The sequence below is a fragment of the Enhydra lutris genome, unplaced genomic scaffold (genome assembly GCF_002288905.1).
Source record: "Enhydra lutris kenyoni isolate GAN:26980312 unplaced genomic scaffold, ASM228890v2 scaffoldscaffold12, whole genome shotgun sequence".
Classification (NCBI taxonomy): Eukaryota; Metazoa; Chordata; class Mammalia; order Carnivora; family Mustelidae; genus Enhydra; species Enhydra lutris.
Window position 1 is genome coordinate 6,216,090 of NW_019154096.1, and position 25,552 is coordinate 6,241,641.

A 25,552-nucleotide genomic window follows, 5' to 3' on the forward strand; every position below is an offset into this window, starting at 1 on the left:
ATGAGGGGAGAATTCGAGAGATAAGTGACACCGTAAGACAAAACAACATTAGAATAATTGGGATTCCAGAAGAAGAGGAAACAGAGAGGGGAGCAGAAGGTATATTGGAGAGAATTATTGGAGAGAATTTCCCCAATATGGCAAAGGGAACAAGCATCAAAATCCAGAAGATTCAGAGAACCCCCTTCAAAATCAATAAGAATAGGTCCACACCCCGTCACCTAATAGTAAAATTTACAAGTCTTAGTGACAAAGAGAAGATCCTGAAAGCAGCCCGGGAAAAGAAGTCTGTAACATACAATGGTAAAAATATTAGATTGGCAGCAGACTTATCCACAGAGACCTGGCAGGCCAGAAAGAGCTGGCATGATATATTCAGAGCACTAAACGAGAAAAACATGCAGCCAAGAATACTATATCCAGCTAGGCTATCATTGAAAATAGAAGGAGAGATTAAAAGCTTCCAGGACAAACAAAAACTGAAAGAATTTGCAAATACCAAACCAGCTCTACAGGAAATATTGAAAGGGGTCCTCTAAGCAAAGAGAGACCCTAAAAGTAGTAGATCAGAAAGAAACAGAGACAATATACAATAACAGTCACCTTACAGGCAATACAATGGCACTAAATTCATATCTCTCAATACTTACCCTGAATGTTAATGGGCTAAATGCCCCAATCAAAAGACACAGGGTATCAGAATGGATAAAAAAACAAAACCCATCTATATGTTGCCTACAAGAAACTCATCTTAAACCTGAAGACACCTCCAGATTTAAAGTGAGGGGGTGGAAAAGAATTTACCATGCTAATGGACATCAGAAGAAAGCAGGAGTGGCAATCCTTATATCAGATCAATTAGATTTTAAGCCAAAGACTATAATAAGAGATGAGGAAAGACACTATATCATACTCAAAGGAATTGTCCAACAAGAAGATCTAACAATTTTAAATATCTATGCCCCTAACGTGGGAGCAGCCAACTATATAAACCAATTAATAACAAAATCAAAGAAACACAACAACAATAACACAATAATCGTAGGGGACTTTAACACTCCCCTCACTGAAATGGACAGATCATCCAAGCAAAAGATCAACAAGGAAATCAAGGCCTTAAATGACACACTGGACCAGATGGACATCACAGATCTATTCAGAACATTTCATCCCAAAGCAACAGAATACACATTCTTCTCTAGTGCACATGGAACATTCTCCAGAATAGATCACATTCTTGGTCCTAAATCAGGTCTCAACCGTTATCAAAAGATTGGGATCATTCCCTGCATATTTTCAGACCACAATGCTCTGAAGCTAGAACTCAATCACAAGAGGAAATTGGAAAGAACCCAAATACATGGAGACTAAACAGCATCCTTCTAAAGAATGAATGGGTCAACCAGGAAATTAAAGAAGAGTTGAAAAAATTCATGGAAACAAATGATAATGAAAACACAACGGTTCAAAATCTGTGGGACACAACAAAGGCAATCCTGAGAGGAAAATATATAGCGGTACAAGCCTTTCTCAAAAACAAGAAAGGTCTCAGGTACACAACCTAACCCTACACCTAAAAGAGCTAGAGAAAGAACAAGAAAGAAACCCTAAACCCAGCAGGAGAAGAGAAATCATAAAGATCAGAGCAGAAATCAATGAAATAGAAACCAAAAAAACAATAGAACAAATCAACAAAACTAGAAGCTGGTTCTTTGAAAGAATTAATAAGATCGATAAATCCCTGGCCAGACTTATCAAAAAGAAAAGAGAAAGGACCCAAATAAATAAAATCATGAATGAAAGAGGAGAGATCACAACTAACACCAAAGAAATACAGACAATTATAAGAACATACTATGAGCAACTCTACGCCAACAAATTTGACAATCTGGAAGAAATGGATGCATTCCTAGAGACATATAAACTACCACAACTGAACCAGGAAGAAATAGAAAGCCTGAACAGACCCATAACCAGTAAGGAGTTTGAAACAGTCATCAAAAATCTCCAAACAGGGGCACCTGGGTGGCTCAGTGGTTAGGCCTCTGCCTTCAGCTCAGGTCATGATCTCAGGGTCCTGGGATCGAGTCCCACATCGGGCTCTCTGCTCTGCAGGGAGCCTGCTTCTTCCTCTCTCTCTCTCTCTCTCTCTCTCTCTCTGCTTGCCTCTCTGCCCACTTGTGATCTCTCTCTGTCAAATAAATAAAATATTTAAAAAAAAAAAAAAAATCTCCAAACAAACAAAAGCCCAGGGCCAGATGGCTTCCCGGGGGAATTCTACCAAACATTTAAAGAAGAACTAATTCCTATTCTCCTGAAACTGTTCCAAAAAATAGAAATGGAAGGAAAACTTCCAAACTCATTTTATGAGGCCAGCATCACCTTGATCCCAAAACCAGACAAGGATCCCATCAAAAAAGAGAACTACAGACCAATATCCTTGATGAACACAGATGCAAAAATTCTTGCCAAAATACTAGCCAATAGGATTCAACAGTACATTAAAAGGATTATTCACCACGACCAAGTGGGATTTATTCCAGGGCTGCAAGGTTGGTTCAACATCCGCAAATCAATCAATGTGATACAACACATCAATAAAAGAAAGAACAAGAACCATATGATACTCTCTATAGATGCTGAAAAAGCATTTGACAAAGTACAGCATCCCTTCCTGATCAAAACTCTTCAAAGTGTAGGGATAGAGGGCACATACCTCAATATTATCAAAGCCATCTATGAAAAACCCACCGCAAATATCATTCTCAATGGAGAAAAACTGAAAGCTTTTCCGCTAAGGTCAGGAACACGGCAGGGATGTCCGTTATCACCACTGCTATTCAACATAGTACTAGAAGTCCTAGCCTCAGCAATCAGACAACAAAAGGAAATTAAAGGCATCCAAATCGGCAAAGAAGAAGTCAAACTATCACTCTTCGCAGATGATATGATACTATATGTGGAAAACCCAAAAGACTCCACTCCAAAACTGCTAGAACTTGTACAGGAATTCAGTAAAGTGTCAGGATATAAAATCAATGCCCAGAAATCAGTTGCATTTCTCTACACCAACAACAAGACAGAAGAAAGAGAAATTAAGGAGTCCATCCCATTTACAATTGCACCCAAAACTATAAGATACCTAGGAATAAACCTAACCAAAGAGACTAAGAATCTATACACAGAAAACTATAAAGTACTCATGAAAGAAATTGAGGAAGACACAAAGAAATGGAAAAATGTTCCATGCTCCTGGATTGGAAGAATAAATATTGTAAAAATGTCTATGCTACCTAAAGCAATCTACACATTTAATGCAATTCCTATCAAAGTACCATCCATTTTTTTCAAAGAAATGGAACAAATAATTCTAAAATTTATATGGAACCAGAAAAGACCTCGAATAGCCAAAGCAATATTGAAAAAGAAAGCCAAAGTTGGTGGCATCACAATTCCGGACTTCAAGCTCTATTACAAAGCTGTCATCATCAAGACAGCATGGTACTGGCACAAAAACAGACACATAGATCAATGGAACAGAATAGAGAGCCCAGAAATAGACCCTCAACTCTATGGTCAACTAATCTTCGACAAAGCAGGAAAGAATGTCCAATGGAAAAAAGACAGCCTCTTCAACAAATGGTGTTGGGAAAATTGGACAGCCACATGCAGAAAAATGAAATTGGATCATTTCCTTACACCACACACGAAAATAGACTCAAAATGGATGAAGGATCTCAATGTGAGAAAGGAATCCATCAAAATCCTTGAGGAGAACACAGGCAGCAACCTCTTCGACCTCAGCCGCAGCAACATCTTCCTAGGAACATCGCCAAAGGCAAGGGAAGCAAGGGCAAAAATGAACTATTGGGATTTTATCAAGATCAAAAGCTTTTGCACAGCAAAGGAAACAGTTAACAAAACCAAAAGACAACTGACAGAATGGGAGAAGATATTTGCAAATGACATATCAGATAAAGGGCTAGTGTCCAAAATCTATAAAGAACTTAGCAAACTCAACACCCAAAGAACAAATAATCCAATCAAGAAATGGGCAGAAGACATGAACAGACATTTCTGCAAAGAAGACATCCAGATGGCCAACAGACACATGAAAAAGTGCTCCACATCACTCGGCATCAGGGAAATACAAATCAAAACCACAATGAGATACCACCTCACACCAGTCAGAATGGCTAAAATTAACCAGTCAGGAAATGACAGATGCTGGCAAGGATGAGGAGAAAGGCGAACCCTCCTACACTGTTGGTGGGAATGCAAGCTGGTGCAACCACTCTGGAAAACAGCATGGAGGTTCCTCAAAATGTTGAAAATAGAACTACCCTATGACCCAGCAATTGCACTGCTGGGTATTTACCCTAAAGATACAAACGTAGTGATCCGAAGGGGCATGTGCACCCGAATGTTTATAGCAGCAATGTCTACAATAGCCAAACTATGGAAAGAACCTAGATGTCCATCAACAGACGAATGGATAAAGAAGATGTGGTATATATACACAATGGAAGACTATGCAGCCATCAAAAGAAATGAAATCTTGCCATTTGCAATGACGTGGATGGAACTAGAGGGTATCATGCTTAGCGAAATAAGTCAATCGGAGAAAGACAACTATCATATGATCTCCCTGATATGAGGGAGAGGAGATGCAACATGGTGGGTTAAGGGGGTAGGAGAAGAGTAAATGAAACAAGATGGGATTGGGAGGGAGACAAACCATAAGTGACTCTTAAGCTCACAAAACAAACTGAGGGTTAATGGGGGGAGGGGGGTTGGGGGGGATGGGATTATGGACATTGGGGAGGGTATGTGCTATGGTGAGTGCTGTGAAGTGTGTAAACCTGGCGATTCACAGACCTGTACCCCTGGGGATAAAAATATATTATATGTTTATAAAAAATAAAATTAAAAAAAAAAACAAAAAACAGGTATGGGGCGGCTGGGTGGCTCAGTGGGTTAAGCCTCTGCCTTCGACTCGGGTCAGGATTTCAGGGTCCTGGGATCAAGCCCCACCTCAGGCTCTCTGCTCAGCAGGGAGCCTGCTCCCCACCCCCACTTCTCTCTGCCTACTTGTCCCTCTCTCTGTCAAATAAATAAAATCTTCTTTTTTTAAATGGGTACAAGATAAGACTGCAGTAATTGTTATTCTTCCCCAAAAAGGTCCCTAGAGAAACTAAGTGCAAGCCATAGTAAATTTAAGAGCAAAGAGCCATATACCAAAAACAAAACTAAACATACATTAAAGAAGCAACTAAATCAAGAAGTTAGCAAAAGGGACAAAGTAAAATTTTTTTAAATGAAAGAATTAAAATTAAAAGAATTAAAGTTCTGCCAAATCCATTCAAGAAATAAAACAGTATCAGAAATGAAAAAGGAGATATGCCTGAAGATTTTTTAAAAATCACACATGCATGCTATTGAAACGTTATCTCAAAAGGATCTGAAAATGTAAATGGAATAAGCAGTTTTTCTAGGAAAATATAAATTAGCCAAATTGACACAGAAAAATATGACTACACAAAATAACTAGAGATAAAAGTCTATCTGAGAGAGACCAGGCATATTTGGTTTAAAGTAAGAGTTCTACCAAACCTTCAAGAAGAGTTAGTTCCTAATAATTAAGTTATTCCAGAGTACAGGAAAGGATGGAAAGTGATGTGGGAAACAAAGACAAAAAAAAAAAAATGATTAAATTTCCTCACTACCTAGAGCCCACAGACAAGTTCTCGAAACGGGCAGAGTGACCTTCCTCTAGAGACTCAGCTGCCTGGATGTTGACACTTTGCTGACAGCAACAGGCAATATTAACCTGACCTCCAGGATCTTGTAAGTCAACTTTAACATATAAAAATTCCTTTGGAAATTTTCTTTATCTCTAAACCCCCAAAATACATGTTGGCAATCACCCCTCCAAGCATATGGCCGACCGATATACATCTGAAGGGTCTCATGATTCAGGTTTTATTAGACAGTAATAAATGACCTTTTCCCAACAACAGCTAGCCCTCTCAAGGTCTTGGAAACCTTGCTTCCAAAATTCCTTAGAGATTCACACCATCCCTAACTCCCTCCCAACTTGAAAGTGTATAATGGGCCACTCCTCATGACCCCAGTGCAGCTCTTTCTGTCCACGGGTCCTGTCCCCGTGCTTTAATAACATCACCTTTTTGCACCAAAGACGTCACAAGAATACTTTCTTGGCTGCCGACTTCGAACCTTAACATTTTTCTTATATCAGAAAGCTTCTCAACTCATTTTAGGAGCACAATGGAAGCCTGTACCCAAAACTGCACAAAGAAAGCACAGAGAAAAGGGCCAGGAAAACTTCAGCCCTCTGCATTGCAATTCCTGTGCTCTCAACTATGGCTCTTAGTCACTGGTGCACAAAGAAATCCCCCCCCTGTGTTCTAACCCCCCAGCCAGGAAAAGGATAGGGCCGGGCCATCAATACCACTCACAGATGAGAGCCATGGCCATAAACAACCTCACTACAAACACAATTTAATGAATGCTTAATTCATTTAAACAATTTAATGAAATTACCCAAAAATTTTTTAATTCTTTTAATTTTGAATTTCATGAAATTACCAAAAAAAAAATTCAGCAGTCTACTGAAAGAAGGTACCATCTGTCATGATGGAGTAACACCAGGCATGCCCTCCGGACATACACAAGTAGAAAACAGGACAAAATATGTAAAACAAATGTTTTCAGTCATTGAGTATTGAGCACCGAACTGTGATCACGGAGAGGAGAAAAACAAAGCAAACCCTACAAATGCCCAGGTTTCTGCCTGGAGGCACTTTGAAACTGTGGCCTGCGGAGGCTGGGGGGGTAGAGGGGGTAAGGGATGTCAGGCAGAATCATGCAGTCCTGCTGAGGAGAGGAGTCAGAACGCAGTCTTAAGGGGCTGGAATTAGCAGAACAGAGTATCAGAAAGGAAGAAGCTACACAAAAAACCGCTCCAGAAATCTGGGGGTCCTCTTGACTCTGTTGCTCAGTGTTGTGAGAATTATAAGCTGAATTTCAGAGCTATCACGAGGCTGGGAGATATTCAAGTTCCAAGCAGCCTAAGTAGGAGAATTTCAGTAGACACCTGGATGTCCAACATAGACCCCAGAGGGTCACACTTAACAGTAAAGGCATGTTTACAAATAAAGGTTTGTTTCTGAGTTTTGTAGGTCAGATCCAGAGCATGAAATTCAGAAATAAACCTCAAAGGGATCAAGGTGACCCACAAGTAACCTAACAGCAAAATAAAACAAAATTCAGAACTCTATAAAGGAAGGCAACAAAATTTAGGCATTCAACAATATAATATTCACAATGTCCATAAATAAAAAATTGCTAGAAATACATGAAGAAACAAGAAATGTGAGCTCTAACTAGGAGAAAAAGCAGTCTGTAAGAGAATTTATCTTAAGAAAGAAGGAATGCAAGGATGATTCAATACTAGAAAATGTACTAACAATTTACTATGTTGGAAGATTAAAAACAAAACAAAACAAAAAAAAAACCACAATCATCTTTCCGGGGACAAAAATTCAGCACACATCCCTGATTTTAAAAACAATAAATAGAAGGCTTCGGTAAGCAAGAAATAAATTTCCTTAATTGGTAATGATATCTATTGTGGGAAACAAAAGCGGAAGGAAATACAGTTCAAATTAAATGTCCTTATAACCTGCAGCCCACTGACAAATAAATACTCGGGTAGGGCAGAGTATTAACATTCCTCTAGGAAGCTCCCAACTGTCTTCCGGTTAATGCGTTGCTAGAGGGAACAACCCACCTCGGTTTGACAACAGCAAGGCCTCCAGTTTCTCCTGAGTCCTCTTCAGCATGTGAAAATCCTTCCGAAACTTCCCTCATCTTTACTTCCCACAAGCCCAAAGTATACAATCAGTTGCTTCTCACAATCACAGGACAGCAGCTTTTTCTGCCCATGGACCTGTCCCCGTGCTTTAATAAAACCACTTTTTTGCACCAAAGATGTCTCAAGAATTCTTTCTTAGCTGTCAGTTCCAGACCTCACCCCACCAACACACCAACATTCAAAAACTACATCAATAACTACGAGACTACTCCAAATATACATCACATTTTATGACAAAGAATTACAAGTGTTCTTCACTGGAAAATAAAAAAAAAACCTTGGGTTTTAATAGGATGGAATAAGGATATACCTCTCTGTTCTCTCAAAATCACCCTAAAGAAAATGCATGAAAAACAGAAATGCAAATGACTTCATCGAAGAGATTAGGAGACCTTTATCCCCCTGACCACAGTCATAAACAAGGGAGGGCTCCCAAGTGCACTGAAAATCAAAACATCTCACAAAACCAGAGGAAGACAGATCCTCAAAGCACAGGGAACACCAGGAGGAGCACAGTCAACACCTCTTAGCTTGAAACCAGGAGGCCTGAGGGGAGCCTCCCTGCACAGTCTGTAATACGGCTCCCAGGAGACAGACTAGTGGTCAAGGTCAGCAGGAAGCACCTGCAGAGGATCTCAGAGGAAAGCAACTCTGAAGCAGAAGGAACGTTACTCCTTTCTGAATAGCTGTTCATCCCCACTGGCTGGCTAGGGAGGAAAAAAAGCTAAACTTGCTGCAAAGATGAATAATTAAAAAGGGGAACCAGCACAGCATCTATACAAACACACAAAAGAAAAAGAAAACTGCTATATACCTAAAACAGTCAGCCGAATGAAAACTGCTGAGTAAATGAACGTACTACCACGAATTCCAAAGATTTAAAAAAATAAAGTCAAAGCCTTTAAAAAAAAAAAAAAGATATGAAAAGAAGACAGAAACATAAGCTGGGACATCAAAAATAGTTTGGCATTATTATCTAGTAAATTTGAAGTTCTACATAACCTGTGATCCAGCAATTCTACCACAGACCCAGACCTTCAGAAATATGTCTGCGTACACCCCAGCGGACCTACACGATAATGTTCTTAATAGCCCCAAACTGAAAACAGCCTAAACGTCTACCAACAAGACAATGGACTTGGGGGGGGGGGGTAAAAGTGATTAATTCATATAATGGAATACCATATAGCAATGAAAATAAGTGAACTATAGCATCATCATAGGTAAATCTTTAAAAATGTTGAATAGAGGCATCTGGGTGGCTCAGTGGGTGAAGCACCTGCCTTCGGCTCAGGTCATGATCTCAAGGTCCTGGGAATAAGCACCCCCCTCCAGGGCTACCTGCTCAGCAGGGAGTTTGCTTCTCTCTCTGCCCCTCCTCCACAGCTCGCTCTCTCTCCACTCAAATGAATAAAAACTTAGCATAAAAACAAAGTTGAATAAAAACCAGATAAAGAAAAAAAAATACCTAGTTCATGTGTCATTTCTTCTATAAAGATTGACTGCCATTACACCAACTTTCTCCTTTATGTATCCCTATACCTAATTACAGCCATCCTATTGCCTTCCAATGGTTTGTGTCTTTCACTCCTTAAAGGGGACAATGCCTATGTTATGTTAGAATCTTCCATTCCAACCATGTGCCTAGCAGAGAGCAGGCACCCAAACAAGGTTTGCTTTATGAAGGCACCCATGGTCCAGCATTTCACAAGGTTCTGGATATCCAATAATCTCTGTGATTCTCAGAATTTAATAAATGTCTATTCAGTTTTAATTTAAAAAAAATTTTTTTAAAGATTTTATTTATTTATTTGACAGACATAGATCACAAGTAGGCAGAGAGGCAGGCAGAGAGAGAAAGGAAGGGAAGCAGGATCCCCCCTGAGCAGAGAGCCCGATACGGGGTTCGATCCCAGGACCCTGGGATCGTGACCTCAGCCAAAGGCAGAGGCTTTAACCCACTGAGCCACCCAGGCACCCCTTCAAAAATATTTTAATAAACAATTTCAAATGTGAAAAATAGTGAACCGTAATATAATGAACCCCTGTGTATCCATCATCCAATTTCAGTAGCAATCATCATTTGGCTAATCCTGTTTTAGTTATCTCCCACCATCACCTACTGGATTATTCTTTTTTTTTTAAGATTTTATTTATTTATGACAGAGAGAGATAGCGAGAGAGGCGAGAGAGGGTACACAAGCCCAAGGGAGCTGGAGAGGGAGAAGTAGGCTCCCTGCTGAGCAGGGAGCTAGATATGGGGCTTGATCCCAGGATGCTGGGATCATGACCTGAGCCAAAGTCAGATGCTTAACAACTGAGCCACCCAGGTGCCCCACCACTGGATTATTCTAAAGTAAATTTAAATCTAAAGTAAAGTTATTTCATGTGTAAATACTTCAGTATATAAACCTATTTCACAGTGAAAAGTTCTAAGCAGAGACAGAAGTTATTTTCTATCAAATCATTTTTTTTTAATTTTTTTTTTTAATTTATTTATTTGACAGACAGAGATCACAAGCAGGCAGAGAGGCAGGCAGAGAGAGAGGAGGAAGCAGGCTCCTTGCCGAGCAGAGAGCCCGATGCGGGGCTCGATCCCAGGACCCTGAGATTATGACCTGAGCCGAAGGCAGCAGCTTAACCCACTGAGCCACCCAGGCGCCCCTAATTTCTATCAAATCATTAAAAAAGAAAATAATCACCGGAAACATAAATCAAAAGAGAACTTTGTATTTTTAAATGAAGAAACTTACTTGCTTTTTAATATATAAAAAGGAAGCTCTTATTCAATTAACTTAATAAACATGTATTTCTAAATGTTCAGATCACGGCTAATTAAATAAAGAAGTTATTTACAAAGGTTAAAAAAGCACCTCTGCAATGGAGAAGTCTGCCAAGCATCACTTTAACCAAATGATCAAACATGTCGTCATCAATAATGTGACAAAAAGATACGCATTCCTCAGTGCAGACACATCACTTACACAGTATTCTTGTCAAAAACGCTTAAACCTTAGTCTACGTTAACCTAATCAAAAGTTGGAAATGGAACACAAACGCATTCTGCCAAAAAAAAAAAAAAAAAAAAAAAAAAGTCCAGACGCCTGCAAAATGCCAATGTCTAAAAGACAAAAGGCTGCAGTACTTCTCTAGATTAAAGAAAACTAAAAAGACATGACAAGTAAATGCAATGAGTGATCCTTCATTAGACCCTGAGTTTAAGGGGGGGAAAAAGTCTAAATATAGACCTTTATTAAGACAAATGTGAAAACTTCAATATTGTATGTACTAGATAATACTGCACTATTACATATATACGTAAAACAATTATACTTTGTCTATGTAGCAGAATGTTCTTGTTTTTTAGATACATATTCAAGTATTTCAAGGAGAAGTGCTTTGAAGTCTGCAAAGAAAAAAGATCATATATATGTGGCAGACAGAATAAATGCTCCCCAAAGATGTCCACATCCTAATCCCTAGAACCTATGACTATATTCTCTTTCATGATAAAAGGGAATTTGCAGATGTGATGAAGGATCTTAAAATGAGAAAATTATTCTGGGCTACATACATGTGCCAATGTAATCACAAAGATCCCTATAAGGAGTAGTTAGGAAGGACAGAGTAGGAGATACAACCATAGAAGCAGAGGTTTGTTTTTTTAAAAAATAAAAAAATGGGGGCGCCTTGGTGGCTCAGTGGGTTAAAGCCTCTGCCTTCGGCTCGGGTCATGATCTCAGGGTCCTGGGATTGAGCCCCGCATGGGGCTCTCTGCTCAGCAGGGAGCCTGCTTCTTCCCCCTCTCTCTGCCTGCCTCTCTGCCTACTTGTGATCTCTCTCTATCAAATAAATAAATAAAATATTTAAAAAATAAAAAAATAAATAAAAAATAAAAAAATGCAGGGGGCTTCTAGAGACTGGAAAAGGCAAGGAGATTTTCCTCTTGTGTGCTCCACAAAGAACACACTACTTGCATCTTGATTTTAGCACTGTAAGATTCATTCTGAATGCCTGACTTCCAGAACTGTAAGATAATAAATCTGTATTGTTTTAGGCCACTAAGTCTGTGGTAATTCATGATGGCAGCAATAGGAAACTCCTATCTGTGAAGAAAAACAAATGTGGCAAAGAAAAGTAAACAACTCACAAATGTGAGTGTTTACTGTTATCATTCTTACGATTTCTGTCAGTTTGAAAATTTTCAAAATAAGTTGCAGGAAAAAAAAAACTCTTCACAGGCAATAATAAAGAGACGAAAGGATAATACTAAAAAAGGGGAGGGGGAAGAAAGAGAAAGTCAAGTAGTCCAGACTCTTAGAACTACAGGGGGTGTACCCGCATAACCCTATAGTTCCATCTTCTAACACGTGTGGGAATCAAGGCAAAGGAAGCAGATCATGACTTCCAGGGTTTTGGAATGCGTCAAACTACCTCCTGAAGAGACAGATGCACAAAAAGCAAGAGCAAAATGCTTCCAAGGAGAAGGATCCAAACAAGGAAAAGGAAGGGAAAGCGGCAGGTGTCGCAAGGACAAACCGGACAGGCAGTGGCTGGCTGCGGTGGGAGGTGTGCGTCCTCGGCATGGAAAAGCGGCTGGCACTTACACCCGAAGCTGCCGGGACATGGAAGAGACCCCAGGGATGCTGCTGCTCGCCACGGGAACTGCGCAGAGAGCAGGGCCTGGTGAGCACGTGCCAAACATCCCACCACGGGCAGTAACCAGGACAAATGAAATTGCTCTTCTGTTAAGAGGTGAATTTCCCTTGACCAATGCCCACCAAACATTTATACAGTATTGTTACTTCTGTTTATCAACTTTTTTCCCTCGAGCAAACTGGGTAGGGAAGGAAAAAAGGGAGGGCAGTATTTTGACCCATGTGAATGGTGACCCTAAATTTCAGTTTATACCTATACTGGCATAATTATTAATTTTATGGTCAGGAAATTTCTAAGAGATGAGTTTTGGACAGTTAGAGGAGAGAAGCAGACAGAGAGGAAAACAGATCATACCCATTACCACTGGTGCTCAGTGTCTGAGAGCAGTCATTCACTGAGGGTCCTCTCTTCTGCCTCCAATCACATGGCTAAGCCCCAGTCCCATGTGAGCCTGGTAACACGTAAAACCACCTTAAATCTGTTGTGGTCACTCTGGTCTTTGAGTAATAAAATAAATCACTTGTTTATCCTCAAATGTTCATTAGCTCTTGGCTTAAAAACCTGCTAGTATCTGGCAAACAGTACACTTCTTTTCAAAACCTGATGTTAAGTTTTAAAGTTAATAATTGATTTTCACATGGCATACTGAACATTTTATATGTATGCGAGAGATGACTGAAGTTTCACAAGTCCACACGCCTGAATGATCCACACAGACACCAGAATCCTATCCAATGCCGACATCCTCAATGCTCACAAAAACAATTAACACTCTCCTACCCTACCTCCTGGCTCCCAACATCCCAGAAATGACCAGAATCTGCCTCACTTAAAGTCAGCTGAGGCCTGTCTGGCCTTCTCTTTTCTAGAGTCTGAAAGAAGCAGTATGAGTGAAGAGGGAAGAAAGAGCATACGAAGCAGGCAGAGAGAAACTGTGGAGGGCTTACTGCCATTACCGGGTAGAACATGGAGCTCAATTTATCACAAAAACTATTAAAAAACAAAAGTTAGGTATTTGAAAAACCATTCATCCTCTCTGAGCTCTGGCTTCCTTTAAAAAGAATTTGGGTTTTAATAGCTCTACAATCCCTTCTAGCAATAAAACCTCATGAGGGGTAAAATAGGGTTTTAATTGGGTGGATCTGGAAATCAAATCACCACAGAAGAATGTTTTCCAAAGTTTTTTGAACCCAAACTGTAAGTATGTAGACCCCATTTGAACAATTCATTCCCTATGTAAGGAAAATGATAAGTCTGTCAAAGACAGCTCATGCTCCCTGTTCCACTTATTTTTTGAAAAGCTTTTTCAAGTAACAACAACAACAAAAATAATGCAATAAATAAATAAATAAATAGCAAAGAAACCGCAAAAATAATACTTACCTTTGCGTCATCTATGTCAAAAACATCACACCAAGGAGATTTAACACCTTTAATTGCCAGGTCAAATGAACAGGTAAAAAAAGCTACCTGAATTAAATCTGGGGGAAAAAAAAAGAAAGGTAGAATCTGTGAGTCACTCTTCTCCATAATCTTCTAGAGGCTAAATAGCTACAGAATGCCACGTGCGGCACAGTCCAAGGACCTGGGTAGGTTCAGCATAGAGAAAAAGATGATTCGGCCTTTTCCTGATTATCAGATTATCGAAGAATGAAGACCCACTCTGTACCATTCTAGGCAGAACTAGAACTGTCAGGAAGAAACCACGAGGAGGTAGAAATTTCAGTCCAATGAAACTAAAACATTTAACTGGTATCTACAAGTTACCATTTTTTCTGGTTTTAAAAGTAATGTGTTTGTTAAGAGCACGTTTGCCTACCAAATCCAACAGTTTAACCCATCTTGAAAATGAGGAATAACAAACTACCTTTGCTGAACCGCACTCTTAAAGGACACAACGCTTCGTTCTGTGAGGCAGGAGTACAGAGAGGAGGATGCAAAAATGGATGAGGACTGCAAAAGGTGGAGAGAGGGCAGAGTAAATGGGGGTCAGGAGGGAGGGAAAACCAAGGGTCAAGAAGGAAAGAATCGAAGAGGGGAAAGTCACACACTGGAGAGAGAGAGCATGCTAATGGTACCCGTCTTTCAGTTTTCGTTGCTCAGTGAGGTGGCAGATGTCAGGTTAAGTTACCTGGATTTTTACATTGAGAATGAGCTGATTATATATCCTTTAAATAGCCCTGGGTTTTGAAGGGAAGGGTAGGGCACCAAGTCCCTGGCTATGACAAGTGGCTGTGCTGTCTGGTCACAGGCATGGGGCCGCTGCTCGATGCTACAGAGCGAACGGCAGCCACTGCAGGGCTGCCCTGCGCTTTGCTTTTTAACTTCAGTGTCTCTCCTTCTTCCCAAGGAACCAGGTTTGAGTTTAAAGAACTTCCCCTAAGGCAGTATATAGTACAAAAAGAATATTTAATTGAGAACACATGCAAAAGGCATTTACAAACTTTGCTCGAATAAACAAAAGGGCTGATAATCCTAATACCTAATATAATGTAGTGACTTCTAAGGACCATGGATGTTCGATGAAAAGAACCTGACTTATTCACACTCAAAGGTCTAGTTCTGAAACTATGAAAGTTGATCCTAATGGTCTGTTCTTTAACTGGAAGGAAGTTGATGGAAAAATTTCACCAAAAAACACTTGAGAAAACGACAGGCTATGAGACCTAACTCTGCCACTAATCATCCTGAGCAAGGGGTTCCAGCCTCTCTGGTCTCAATCATCCCACCTGCAAAATAGGTGTGAACTCTTCATGAGGTGTTACAAAGACCATGCTGACTTCCTGGCCGGTCTTTTGGAACCTCAAAGGTATTTCAGATAGATCAGAGATTTAAACATTAAAAATTAAAGTAAAATAAAGGAAGACATAGGAAAATATAGTAATCTTGGGGTAAGAGAGTATTCCTAGGCAAAATACAACATCGGACAGCCACGATGAAAAGACAGACGTGGCTATGTAACAGACAAAAAGGGTGCAATCAAAGGCACCATAAACTTAAAAAGTGAGCAATAAATTAAGAGAACCTGTTAGGAACATACAATAGGCAAAGGATTTATCCTTTGTCAAGCAAAATTAAAGGATATATAATTAATAAATCTGTAACACATAAAGGGTCCCTAAGAATAAGAAAAACAAAAATAATCTGATAGAAATAGACAAGATAAGGAAGAGGCAAACCCCAGAAGGAATGCAAGTAGCTAGCAGGCCCAGGAAGACATGCTCATCTTCACAAGTGAGCATTTTTCATTAATCAAACTGGCAAAAATCAAAACGACTAACAACAACTACTGTTGAATAAGGGGGAGATCTCATATATTGTTGACATAATTTCTACACTTTCAGAGAACAATCTGGAAGTATGTATCAAGGTGTAAAATATTCATTGTCCTTAACCCAACAATTCCACCTCCAGTTATTCACTTTATAAATTCTCTAGGGCAAAAACCAGATTATAAAAAAGTTTACTGCAACATCACTTGAAAGGGTGAAAAACTAAGAAAAACCTCAGTAGGAAAATGATTTCCTACAAAAAAATTTGCACTGTATTAAGTCCAGTCCCCTCCACCAGTAAAATCTGATGGGTTAAATAAGTTTTTAACTATCATTCACCTAGAATCTGAATCATAGATCCTATGAAATCACATAGAATTCAAAAAAACGAGACAGATCTATATAAGACAGATACACTGCTAAGTAAAAATGAGTTTCAGTAAATACATATGTTATCACCCCTCTATGTAAAAATAAAAGGATTTAAATAGCTACAGGAGTTCTGAGCCATTACTCTGCCAGGCACTGTACTAATGCTCCACATTAATTAATTTCACATAATCCTTGAATAATCATAAAGGAAAGGTACAGTTCCTATACCCACCTTACAGAAAAAGAAACTACGGCCTAGAGCTATTAACGAACTTGTAAAGACCACAGAGTTAGTCGACAGTAAAACAGAGTCAAAATTCAAATACAAACAGTCCAATTCCAGAACCCATGATTTTAACCACTATGCTTATGTTGCCTCCAAAAAGAAGTTGCTCTCAATCACCTCATCAGTAAAACACAAATAATTTGAGACTAAAAATTATTTTTTAAAATATCTTCAACAGTCTAACCCCCTACCAACCAAAGGCATAGCTAGATACTGGTATAGTTACATAAACGAATTCCGTACATAAAGTTAAAAGGTAGGACTAAAATCACACACATTAAATAAAGAATAAAAAGTTGAGGGACGCCTGGGTGGCTCAACTGGTTAAGCGTCTGCCCTCGGCTCAGGTCATGATCTCAGGGTCCTGGGATCGAGGCCCGTGCTGAGCTCCCCACTCCGCAGGAACTGTGCTGCTCCCTCTACCCTTCCTCCTGCTCATGTGCTATCTCTCTCTGTCTCAATCTCTCTCAAATAAATAAATAAAATCTTTTAAAGTAATTTTAAGAATAGAAAATAAGTTGAATTAAAATCAAATTTCAGACTGAAATCATAGTTCAAACCATTCGTGTAAGTTTTAAAACCTGCAAAACAACATACCATTTATGTACAGAAACATAAAAACTGGCATGGGGTGATTTAAATGCTCAATTCATGATGACTACCGCTGGGAAGAAAAGAAGAGAAATAAACTTCCATAGAGGGACTAATGGACTTCAATTCCCTAAAGAAACTAACTGCAGCATGTTGAAATTTGATAAAACTGAGTTGTGGGTATATTGACATTCATTCATTGTATCAGCCTTTATTATTATCTATAGTCTTAAATTACTTGCCACTAAAATCATTTTTTAAATTTTTATTTTTACATAATCTCCACACCCAACGTGGACTCATAGCACTAAGATCAAGAGTCACATATCCTATCAATTGAGCTAGCCAGGTGCCCCTAAAATAAATAAATTTTAAAGCTCTGGAGGTGACCACAATGTTTAGCCACTTTGGGGAAAGAAAAAAACTCAATTTTAAATGCTAGTACAGGCATCTTCATTTTTTTTGAAGCTTATAAAGCATTCAGGCTCCGTGATTCTAGTCTATTATTTTCCCAACTTCTAGCCTTTTGGAAGTTTATTCACAATATAAGAAATCCCCAATCTTTGTATGCTTGTCGACATTTGCTATATGAATTATGAATTCTTAGAAATCAGAGAAAAATCCCATTATTTTTTCTTTGTTTCCTATTGGCAGGTGAACATGTGCCCTGGCTTTCCACCTGCTTCCCCAGCATAATTTTTTTTACTTATTTTTATTAACATATAATGTATCATTTGCCCCAGGGGTTCAGGTCTGTGAATTGTCAGTCATACACAATTCACAGCACTCACCATAGCACATACCCTCCCAATGTCCATAACACAACCACCCTCTCCCTACCCTCCCTCCCCTCAACAACCCTCAGTTTGTTTTGTGGGATTAAGAGTCTCTTACGGTTTGTCTCCCTCCTGATCCCATCTTGTTTCATTTTTCCCTTCCCTGCCCCCCACAACCCCCCCCACCCTGCCTCTCAAATTCCTCATATCAGAGAGATCATGTAACTGTCTTTCTCTGATTGACTTATTTCGCCAGCATAATACTCTCTAGTTCCATCCACGTCCTTGCAAATGGCAAGATTTCATTTCTTTTTTTTTTATATTTTATTTATTTTATTTGACAGAGATTACAAGTAGGCAGAGAGGCAGGCAGAGAGAGACAGGGGGAAGCAGGCTCCCCGCTGAGCAGAGAGCCTGATGCGGGGCTCGATCCCAGGACCCTGGGATCATGACCTGAGCCGAAGGCACCCCAAGATTTCATTTCTTTAGATGGCTGCATAGTATTCCATTGTATATATACACCACATCTTCTTTATCCATTCATCTCTTGATGGACATCTAGGTTCTTTCCATAGTTTGGCTATTGTAGACATTGCTTTCTACAGCATAATTATTAACAGTGCCCCCCCCGCACCCCCGGGTGTACAAGGCTGCATGACAAATTGCAACAGGCAGCCTATCTACTGCAACACCTTTTGACAGACACAAATGCGCATTCTTTTTAGCATCTCTAGGCTTAAAGGCCTCAAAGAAAATGCCCACACTACTTTGCTTTTTTTACTTTCTAATATCCCTCCTCAAAACATGAACACATACACACTTCTGAACAGCTTCAACAGCTAAAGAATTTTATATAATTTTCCACTTTTATCATTTTGAAGAAATAATTTTTAAAAATGTAATTTATATAAATAACGCTTACAGTCAAAGCTTTATATACCTCTGTTCTCAAAAAAAAAAAATTCCAGGATATAGCAAAAATCGTGTACATTCATTTACATAAAGCTCAAAGAAGTATATGAATCTCAAAACAGTAAGCATGATATATACCATTTTCTTGACAACAGTGTATTATTTTCTTAATGTAAAATCAATCGTGGGCCTTTAAAAGGAATTACTTTATGCTTCCATATTTTTTCATTTTCAGAGTTTGAGAACCATTTAAAATTATTTCAGAGTTCGAATGAAAGATAATGGGCACATTACCTGCATTTAAATTGCTGACTGGCACCTGCAAAGTAGCTGCAACCTTTTTTAAAATGTTCTGCATTTCTGGTCCAGTTTTGAAGGCTTCTACATGATAAAGAGCTGTAGCATTCTTTTCCACTTCAGTTAAAAACTTCTCACAATGATCAAAGAATCTCATTAGTTTATCATTAATTCTTGGAGGTCCACACTCCATGTCTGAAACAGAAAAAAAATTTTGTTTATACATATACCACCAACATAAGTGATCATCTCAAATTACTAAAAATTTTGTTTCAAGTGTGAAAAAGAACACTAAAAACCTGTTTATTTATTGGCATGTCTTTAGCACACAATGATCAAGAGAGACAGAGCAAAATTATTCCCCATTTGTAATGGCGGTAATTCATGAAAGTATATCCTAGAAAAGACTAAAGAAACAGAGAATCAGAGATAAAATGTTACTGCATTACTAAACGGTGAAAAAAAAAGGTGGCTGAAATAAATATTTCCTGAAAGAAAACAAAAATAATTAGACATGAAAAGCCTAGTAAGTGCAGAAACGTGTTCTCTAAGTACTACTTCTGTCGGGCACAGAAAACTTGGGAGAAAGCAAACTGAAAACTAGCGATGTTCCTAACTACAATGTTGAGAGACTAATTCAGCAGATCAAATCTGTTTTTCTCCTCTAAGCCAAAGCCTACATAGTGTATTTTCTGTATTAACTTTCCCAACACTGTGTTACTTCACAAAAGAGTGCTTTGGACAAAAACTACTGACAACAGCACAAAACATCCTTTCAGGTCCTCTGTATTTCATCGTGCTTGGTGCTTCTGCTTTTGGTTTATTTTATAACTAAAGCTCCCAGATGTTTTCCATTTAGAATCCCTAAGTTCCATTATTTCCCCAATTTGGCAGCAAATATGTATTATAAAAGCATCCGCAATCATGCCTCAACTACTGGGGGGGGGGGGGTGCCTGTTTTTTCAGTCCTATTCAAAGCACATCGATTTCAATCATCATTTCTCCAATAATTTACCACGAAAAGAACACGAAGAATACCACTACTCTTTACAAAATGAGAAAATCAAATCAGTCATACCGTTTTGCTCTGGATGTGAGTCTGAAAAAACATATTTACGTGTATGTTTCATGTTCAATTCAGGATCTCCTGAAATGGATAATCCTACCGGATGTCACTGCTAACTGGATTATAGTTGGTAAAACATCCGGACTTGGAAAATAAGTGACCTTTGTCCTCTTTCTCTGTGGCCTCAAAATACAATTTCCCAAGTGGATCTGGATTCTTTGTCCTTGCTATTAACTCATTCCTGCTGTTCTTTAAACAGAAACAAAGGTATTGCCCTGTTGCTGTAATACAAAATCTAATTCAGTGGACTCCCTTGAAAACCCAGATGAACACAAAAGGCAACTTACTCTCTCTCTCTCCATATATATATACACACACACACACATATATACACATACACACACTACAGAGATCATAATGAAGTAGCCAGGCAAGGGATTCAATCTCTAAGACTTCATCCCAGCAGGGCCAGTAGCCCCTTTTTGGTATACACTATATACACTGTGCCAGAGCGAAGTATATTCTGCTTTGAATGTTCACTGAATTTAACAGATTTGTGGGGAATTTCTACTATATTAACCACTAAAAAGCACAATTCAACAAGTGAGTAAACAAGTCAGCCAAGAGAACTACCCACATAGCAGTAACATGACACACAATCAAAAGAATGACTTCTTGGAGATGGCTGAACTGTGTTAAGAGAAAATGCTACTGGAAAAATGACCAACTAGTCTAATTTATTTTTCACTTGGGTTTAAAGCTAAACAATGTCTCATGTCATCTCTGACCTAAAAACTGCCCAACAAAATACTAACCCTTGCTCATCCCTCCAGCACAAACGTTATATGCTTTCATCCTTACTCCTAGTTACAAGACGAATGGACTGCAGTGTATACGGGTTAAGAGACCAAGCTCCAAATCAGATTTCCTGGGTCCATACCTAGCCATGCGAAAACAGGCCACTAGTGTTTCTGTGGCTCAATTTCCTCATCTGTTAGGTAGAGGGAAAATAGAGGGCTTTTGTAAGGATTAGTGAAATAAATGCCAGGCATGCCTGGCACAAAGCCACAAAGCAGGCGTTAAGTATCCGTTATTATTAGTATCTGTGACGACTAAACTTTTTTGGGGGGGTTGGCATGGATTCCAGGCCTGACTCTGGTCCTCAGACGAACCAAGGACAATGAACAAGACATTCCTGGGCTCAACTTCTTCACCTGTGGAATACCAGGGCCCCACGAGATGCTCTCTCCAGTTCCGCAAAAGTAATGGGATAAATCAGACAAGTACTGAGTATGACCCTGAACCTCAGCGACAGGGAGGGTAAGACTACAGTATATACAAGAGCAAAACAGAGAAATAAGCACAGCAGTCAAGAGAGCTTGAGAGTCGCTTCCTAATGTGGGATGTGGGTCCAGAATCAATGTAATTTAAAAAAAGAAAAAAAAAAAAAGAATCGGTAAGTTAAAAAACCCAAACAGTTTTCAAGAAGCAAAGCTCGAAGAAGGAAAGTGCTGGCACTAGCTGCCAGGAAGGGAGGAAAGGCAGGGCTGGTGCTCGGAGAGGGGGCAATCTGTCTGGGAACGCGCGACACGGAGAACCGCGCCTGGCGGTCTCCTCTCGTGTCCCGTCAGCCGACGCCCGCTAGCACGTCCAGCCCCAGAAAGGTGTGCACTGCATCCCTGATGAACGGACAGATGAATATGCGTGGGGACAAGGGAGACAGACAACCCAGCCCTGAACACGCGACACGAGATGGGCACCCGGGGGCCTGGGGACGGAGGGAGCGAGGGGGACACCGAGCCAGGGGACCCTGCCCCCGGCGGCTCCAGGCTGTCACCTGCGACGTCGGGTGGCGGCAGGCCGGGGTGGTAGTGCTGCCACAGCCCCTGCAGGAAGGCGGCGCCGCTGTCGACGCAGCGGTGTTTGGAGCTGGTGACCAGCTGCAGGCGGCCGTAGTTCTCGAGGCTAAAGAGAGCCGGGAAGAGGGAGGCTAGGCGCAGCGCCAGCTGTCGCATGTCCTGCCGCCCCTTCTCCACCAGCTGCCCGTCCATCCAGTCCGCGTACCACAGCGGCCAGTCGGCCAGCGCGGCGCCCAGGTCTCCGCCGCCCGCGGAGCCAGCGCGCCCGTCGCTCGGCCCGCGGGCCTGCAGCAGCCCATGCAGCTGCCGCAGCTTGCGGATCTGCTTGGCCGTAGGGTAGCGGGTGCCGTGCCGGATGAGGGCCACCAGCTGCACGGGGGTGCAGGTGTCCTCCAACAGCTCGGGGTCCCTCCGCGGCGCCTCGGGATCCGGCAGCAGCCCGGGGTTGGCATCCTCGTAGCGGGTCTTGGTACCGAAGTAGTGGCTGAGCGCCGAAACCGCGGGGTCCTCCCGCTCCAGGAGGGAGCAGCGCGAGACCGACGAGAGCAGCGCCACAGCCAGGGCAGCGACCGGCGCCACCGAGACCTTGATGAAGCGCTGGGGTCCGCGGAGCATGGTGCGGCGCGGCCCGCGGAAGGCGACGTACGCGCCGGAGCAGCGATTTCCGGTTCCGGCGGGCAGAGGGAGGGCCCGGACTGTGCTTCCGCCTGGATCTGGGCCCTCAGGATTCGCTGCGCGGCGCAGCGCGGCGCGCTGCGGGTATTCGTACCGGGAACGCTAGGGCGCGCGGGGACCCCCGCCTGCGGCTCCGGTGGCACCGGCGCAAAAAGCCGGGGAGGAGCTGGCGTCGGCTGGGCCTCTCGCGTGGGCGAGCTTCCTTGTGGCGGGCGCCTCCGGGACTGACTCAGCCACTGCCCCGATCTTTGAAATGCCCTGGGGCGGGAGTGAGCCCGCGTCTCTGAGGCGGGCCGCACAGGACACCCGGTAACGCCCTGTCCACCTGCGGTGCGGAAAACGTGCTCTCTGAACCACCCTGCGGGGCGCCTGCGGCTGTTGTTCACAGAGCAGATCCCCGGTCTCTGCCCCAGCCTGCCTCCCGAGGTCCAAACCTATTCTCTGGTTGGAGTTTGAACAGAGTGTCCAGCCGGGCCGACCAGAACCGGAGAAAGGCTCTGTTCTCCAGGAAATCCGGCTCCCGAGCCTTTGGTAGTGTCTGGACCTGGGCCAGTGGAGCAGCGCTCAGCGACACGGCACCACAGAAGGACTGTGCGTGTTGGCATCAGGGGCTTTCAGAGTAGGGACAGCACAGCCCTGATCCCTTGGCATGTTGACTCCTAGCCCGTGATTGGTGCATTATTAAGTGTGAGCCAATCTGCTCTATGGAGCAAACCTCTCTGTTTACCATCCCTCCAAGCTGAAACTGCTCCCGTGTAATTACATACTCAGATCAACAGCTACGTGTTTTCATAGATGGATGCTCAGAATCTTTGATCCAAGGAAAAAAATATCACAAATCTGAACCATGCCTTGGTTTCTCCGCTTGAGCACAATTTTGTATGCTAGTTGGGAAAAGAGTCAAGATTAAAGAAGTCATGTGGTGATCCAAATTCAAGGCAATGTGGATCATGTCTTTGTAATGGGTTTTTTCCTTCAAAGACACCACTAAATTGCTCTTGGTAAGCCAATCTTTGTCTTAGCTACTTTTCTCCCTGTTGAGGTGTCTCTGGTTCAGAGAGGTGTACTTCTAAATGTTAAACAATGAACAAAATGGTGTAAAATCAGGAATAGATTCCAACTTGGCCACGGCAGATTTTTTTTTTTTTAAGATTTTATTTATTTATTTGACAGACAGAGATCACAAGTAGGCAGAGAGGCAGGCAGAGAGAGAGGAGGAAGCAGGCTCCCCACCGAGCAGAGAGCCCAATGCTGGGGCTCGATCCCAGGACAGGACCTGAGCCCAAGGCAGAGGCTTTAACCCACTGAGCCACCCAGGCGCCCTGCCACGGCAGATTTTAAGACGGTCTGTAGCAGGAAGCCGTTTTCCCATCATTGACAGATGTTCACCCTGTCTACCTACTTACAAAATCAATGGCACACATTGCTGTACACTAAATTTGCCCTCACCTTGATTTTTTTTCCTTCTTCTCATTCCTCATCTGTTAATGTTACGCTTTTTAGATGTTTATTAAGCCAGCTCCAGCCATTTTGTTGTTATGGCCAAGATGACAGATGATAAAGCTAGGCAATGCCTTCATGTTTTTCACCAGGAAAAAGCCAGAGGTAGTATCAAAGTATAAGCCTTGGATCCAGACGCCAAACTCTGCCAGTCATTAACTGAGTGACCTTCGGAAGTAACTCAAGTTCTCTGAGCCTTAGTTTCCTTATTTGAAAATGATGAATATTAGAACCTACATTGTGGAATTATTGTAAGAATCAGATGACATTTAAAATTCGTATAATAGGCTGCTTTGAAAGGTATTTTTGTCAGTAATTTCCAGTAATTATATAGGTTATTTCTGTGCTAAGATATATAGCTCTCTAGCAACTACTGTATAAATACTGTATAACACTGTATAAACTTCCACTGAACATTAAAATATTTACATATTCCACTATTTATTTCCAATATATACTACAATTCCAATATTTATATTCCACTGAATATAAATACTGTATAACTCTTTATAAACTTCCCCTGAACATTAACTTTCACAAGCAAGATATGCATCAAAGATCATTTCATAACTTTTCTAATAATAAAAATCTACTCATCTTCCTTAAAATGGGTTTCTCACTCTTAAAGTAGTGAGTACCTTTGAGAAGTTTTAAGTAGGCAACAGGCCCTGCTCATCTTTTCATTGCCAGGCCAAGTCTTAATTCTCTGGCCAGTCTGTAAATTGGCTGCCCTTTGAGATAGTTGTCCACCTTGTCCAGGCAGCTAGTACCCAGGAGTTTGCATGGTATAAAACATGGTTGCCCCTTGATAAAGACCTTGGGTGGATCGCTTTCCCTCATGGGAGGCTGCGAGCATGATAGCAGTGTATTTGACAAATCTACCACAAAATAAGAGGTAGAATGGAAAATTAGTGGTTCAGATTCCTTGAAGAGATGAGAGCTTAGAACTAAGAGCACAGAGAATTTGATTTGGACCAGAACAAGAGGAGGCCTTGTTTTTCTGAGATGGATTTCAAGCTTGATGGCCTCAGGTTCCTCAATGATGTAGGAGGCAAGATAGTCTGAAGAGATGGGAGAATAGGACTTAGGTCTTTGGAACGTAGAAATGGATTGGATTTAGAACTGAGAAAAAAGGGAAAGAATTTGCAACTAAGAGGAATGGGAAGCAAGTAAAAAGTTGGTTGGTCAGCCCTGGATATCCAACAGAGAATGAAAGACTTGAATTGCCAGTGGTTGTACAAATTTATCCAGAAGTGAACATTATCTGTTGTGTCCTTCCTAGTGGAAAAGAAAAGAGTTGAATTCTATTCTTCTATATTATTCTAATTTGTCTTAAGTAAAACTTTTCTAATCAATCTACTGTATTACAGAATATGGTGTTTTTGCAGAT

At 41.1% G+C, this 25,552-nt stretch overlaps 1 protein-coding gene across 2 annotated transcripts in view; it reads right to left on the minus strand.

Moving 5' to 3' along the window:
• LOC111144977 (multiple inositol-polyphosphate phosphatase 1) overlaps positions 1-22,602 on the minus strand; it is a 50,151-nt gene extending 27,549 nt beyond the window's left edge. Inside the window, exons 1-3 of one of the 2 annotated variants that reach the window (XM_022499622.1) lie at positions 21,966-22,602; positions 19,060-19,257; positions 13,940-14,037 (exon numbers count right to left, since the gene is read on the minus strand). In XM_022499622.1, the coding sequence (XP_022355330.1) occupies positions 13,940-14,037; positions 19,060-19,257; positions 21,966-22,602 (933 nt within the window). The remainder of the gene's footprint in view (positions 1-13,939; positions 14,038-19,059; positions 19,258-21,965) is intronic. The other variant, XM_022499623.1, reaches the window with a different exon arrangement.
• Between the last annotated feature and the right edge of the window lie 2,950 nt (positions 22,603-25,552).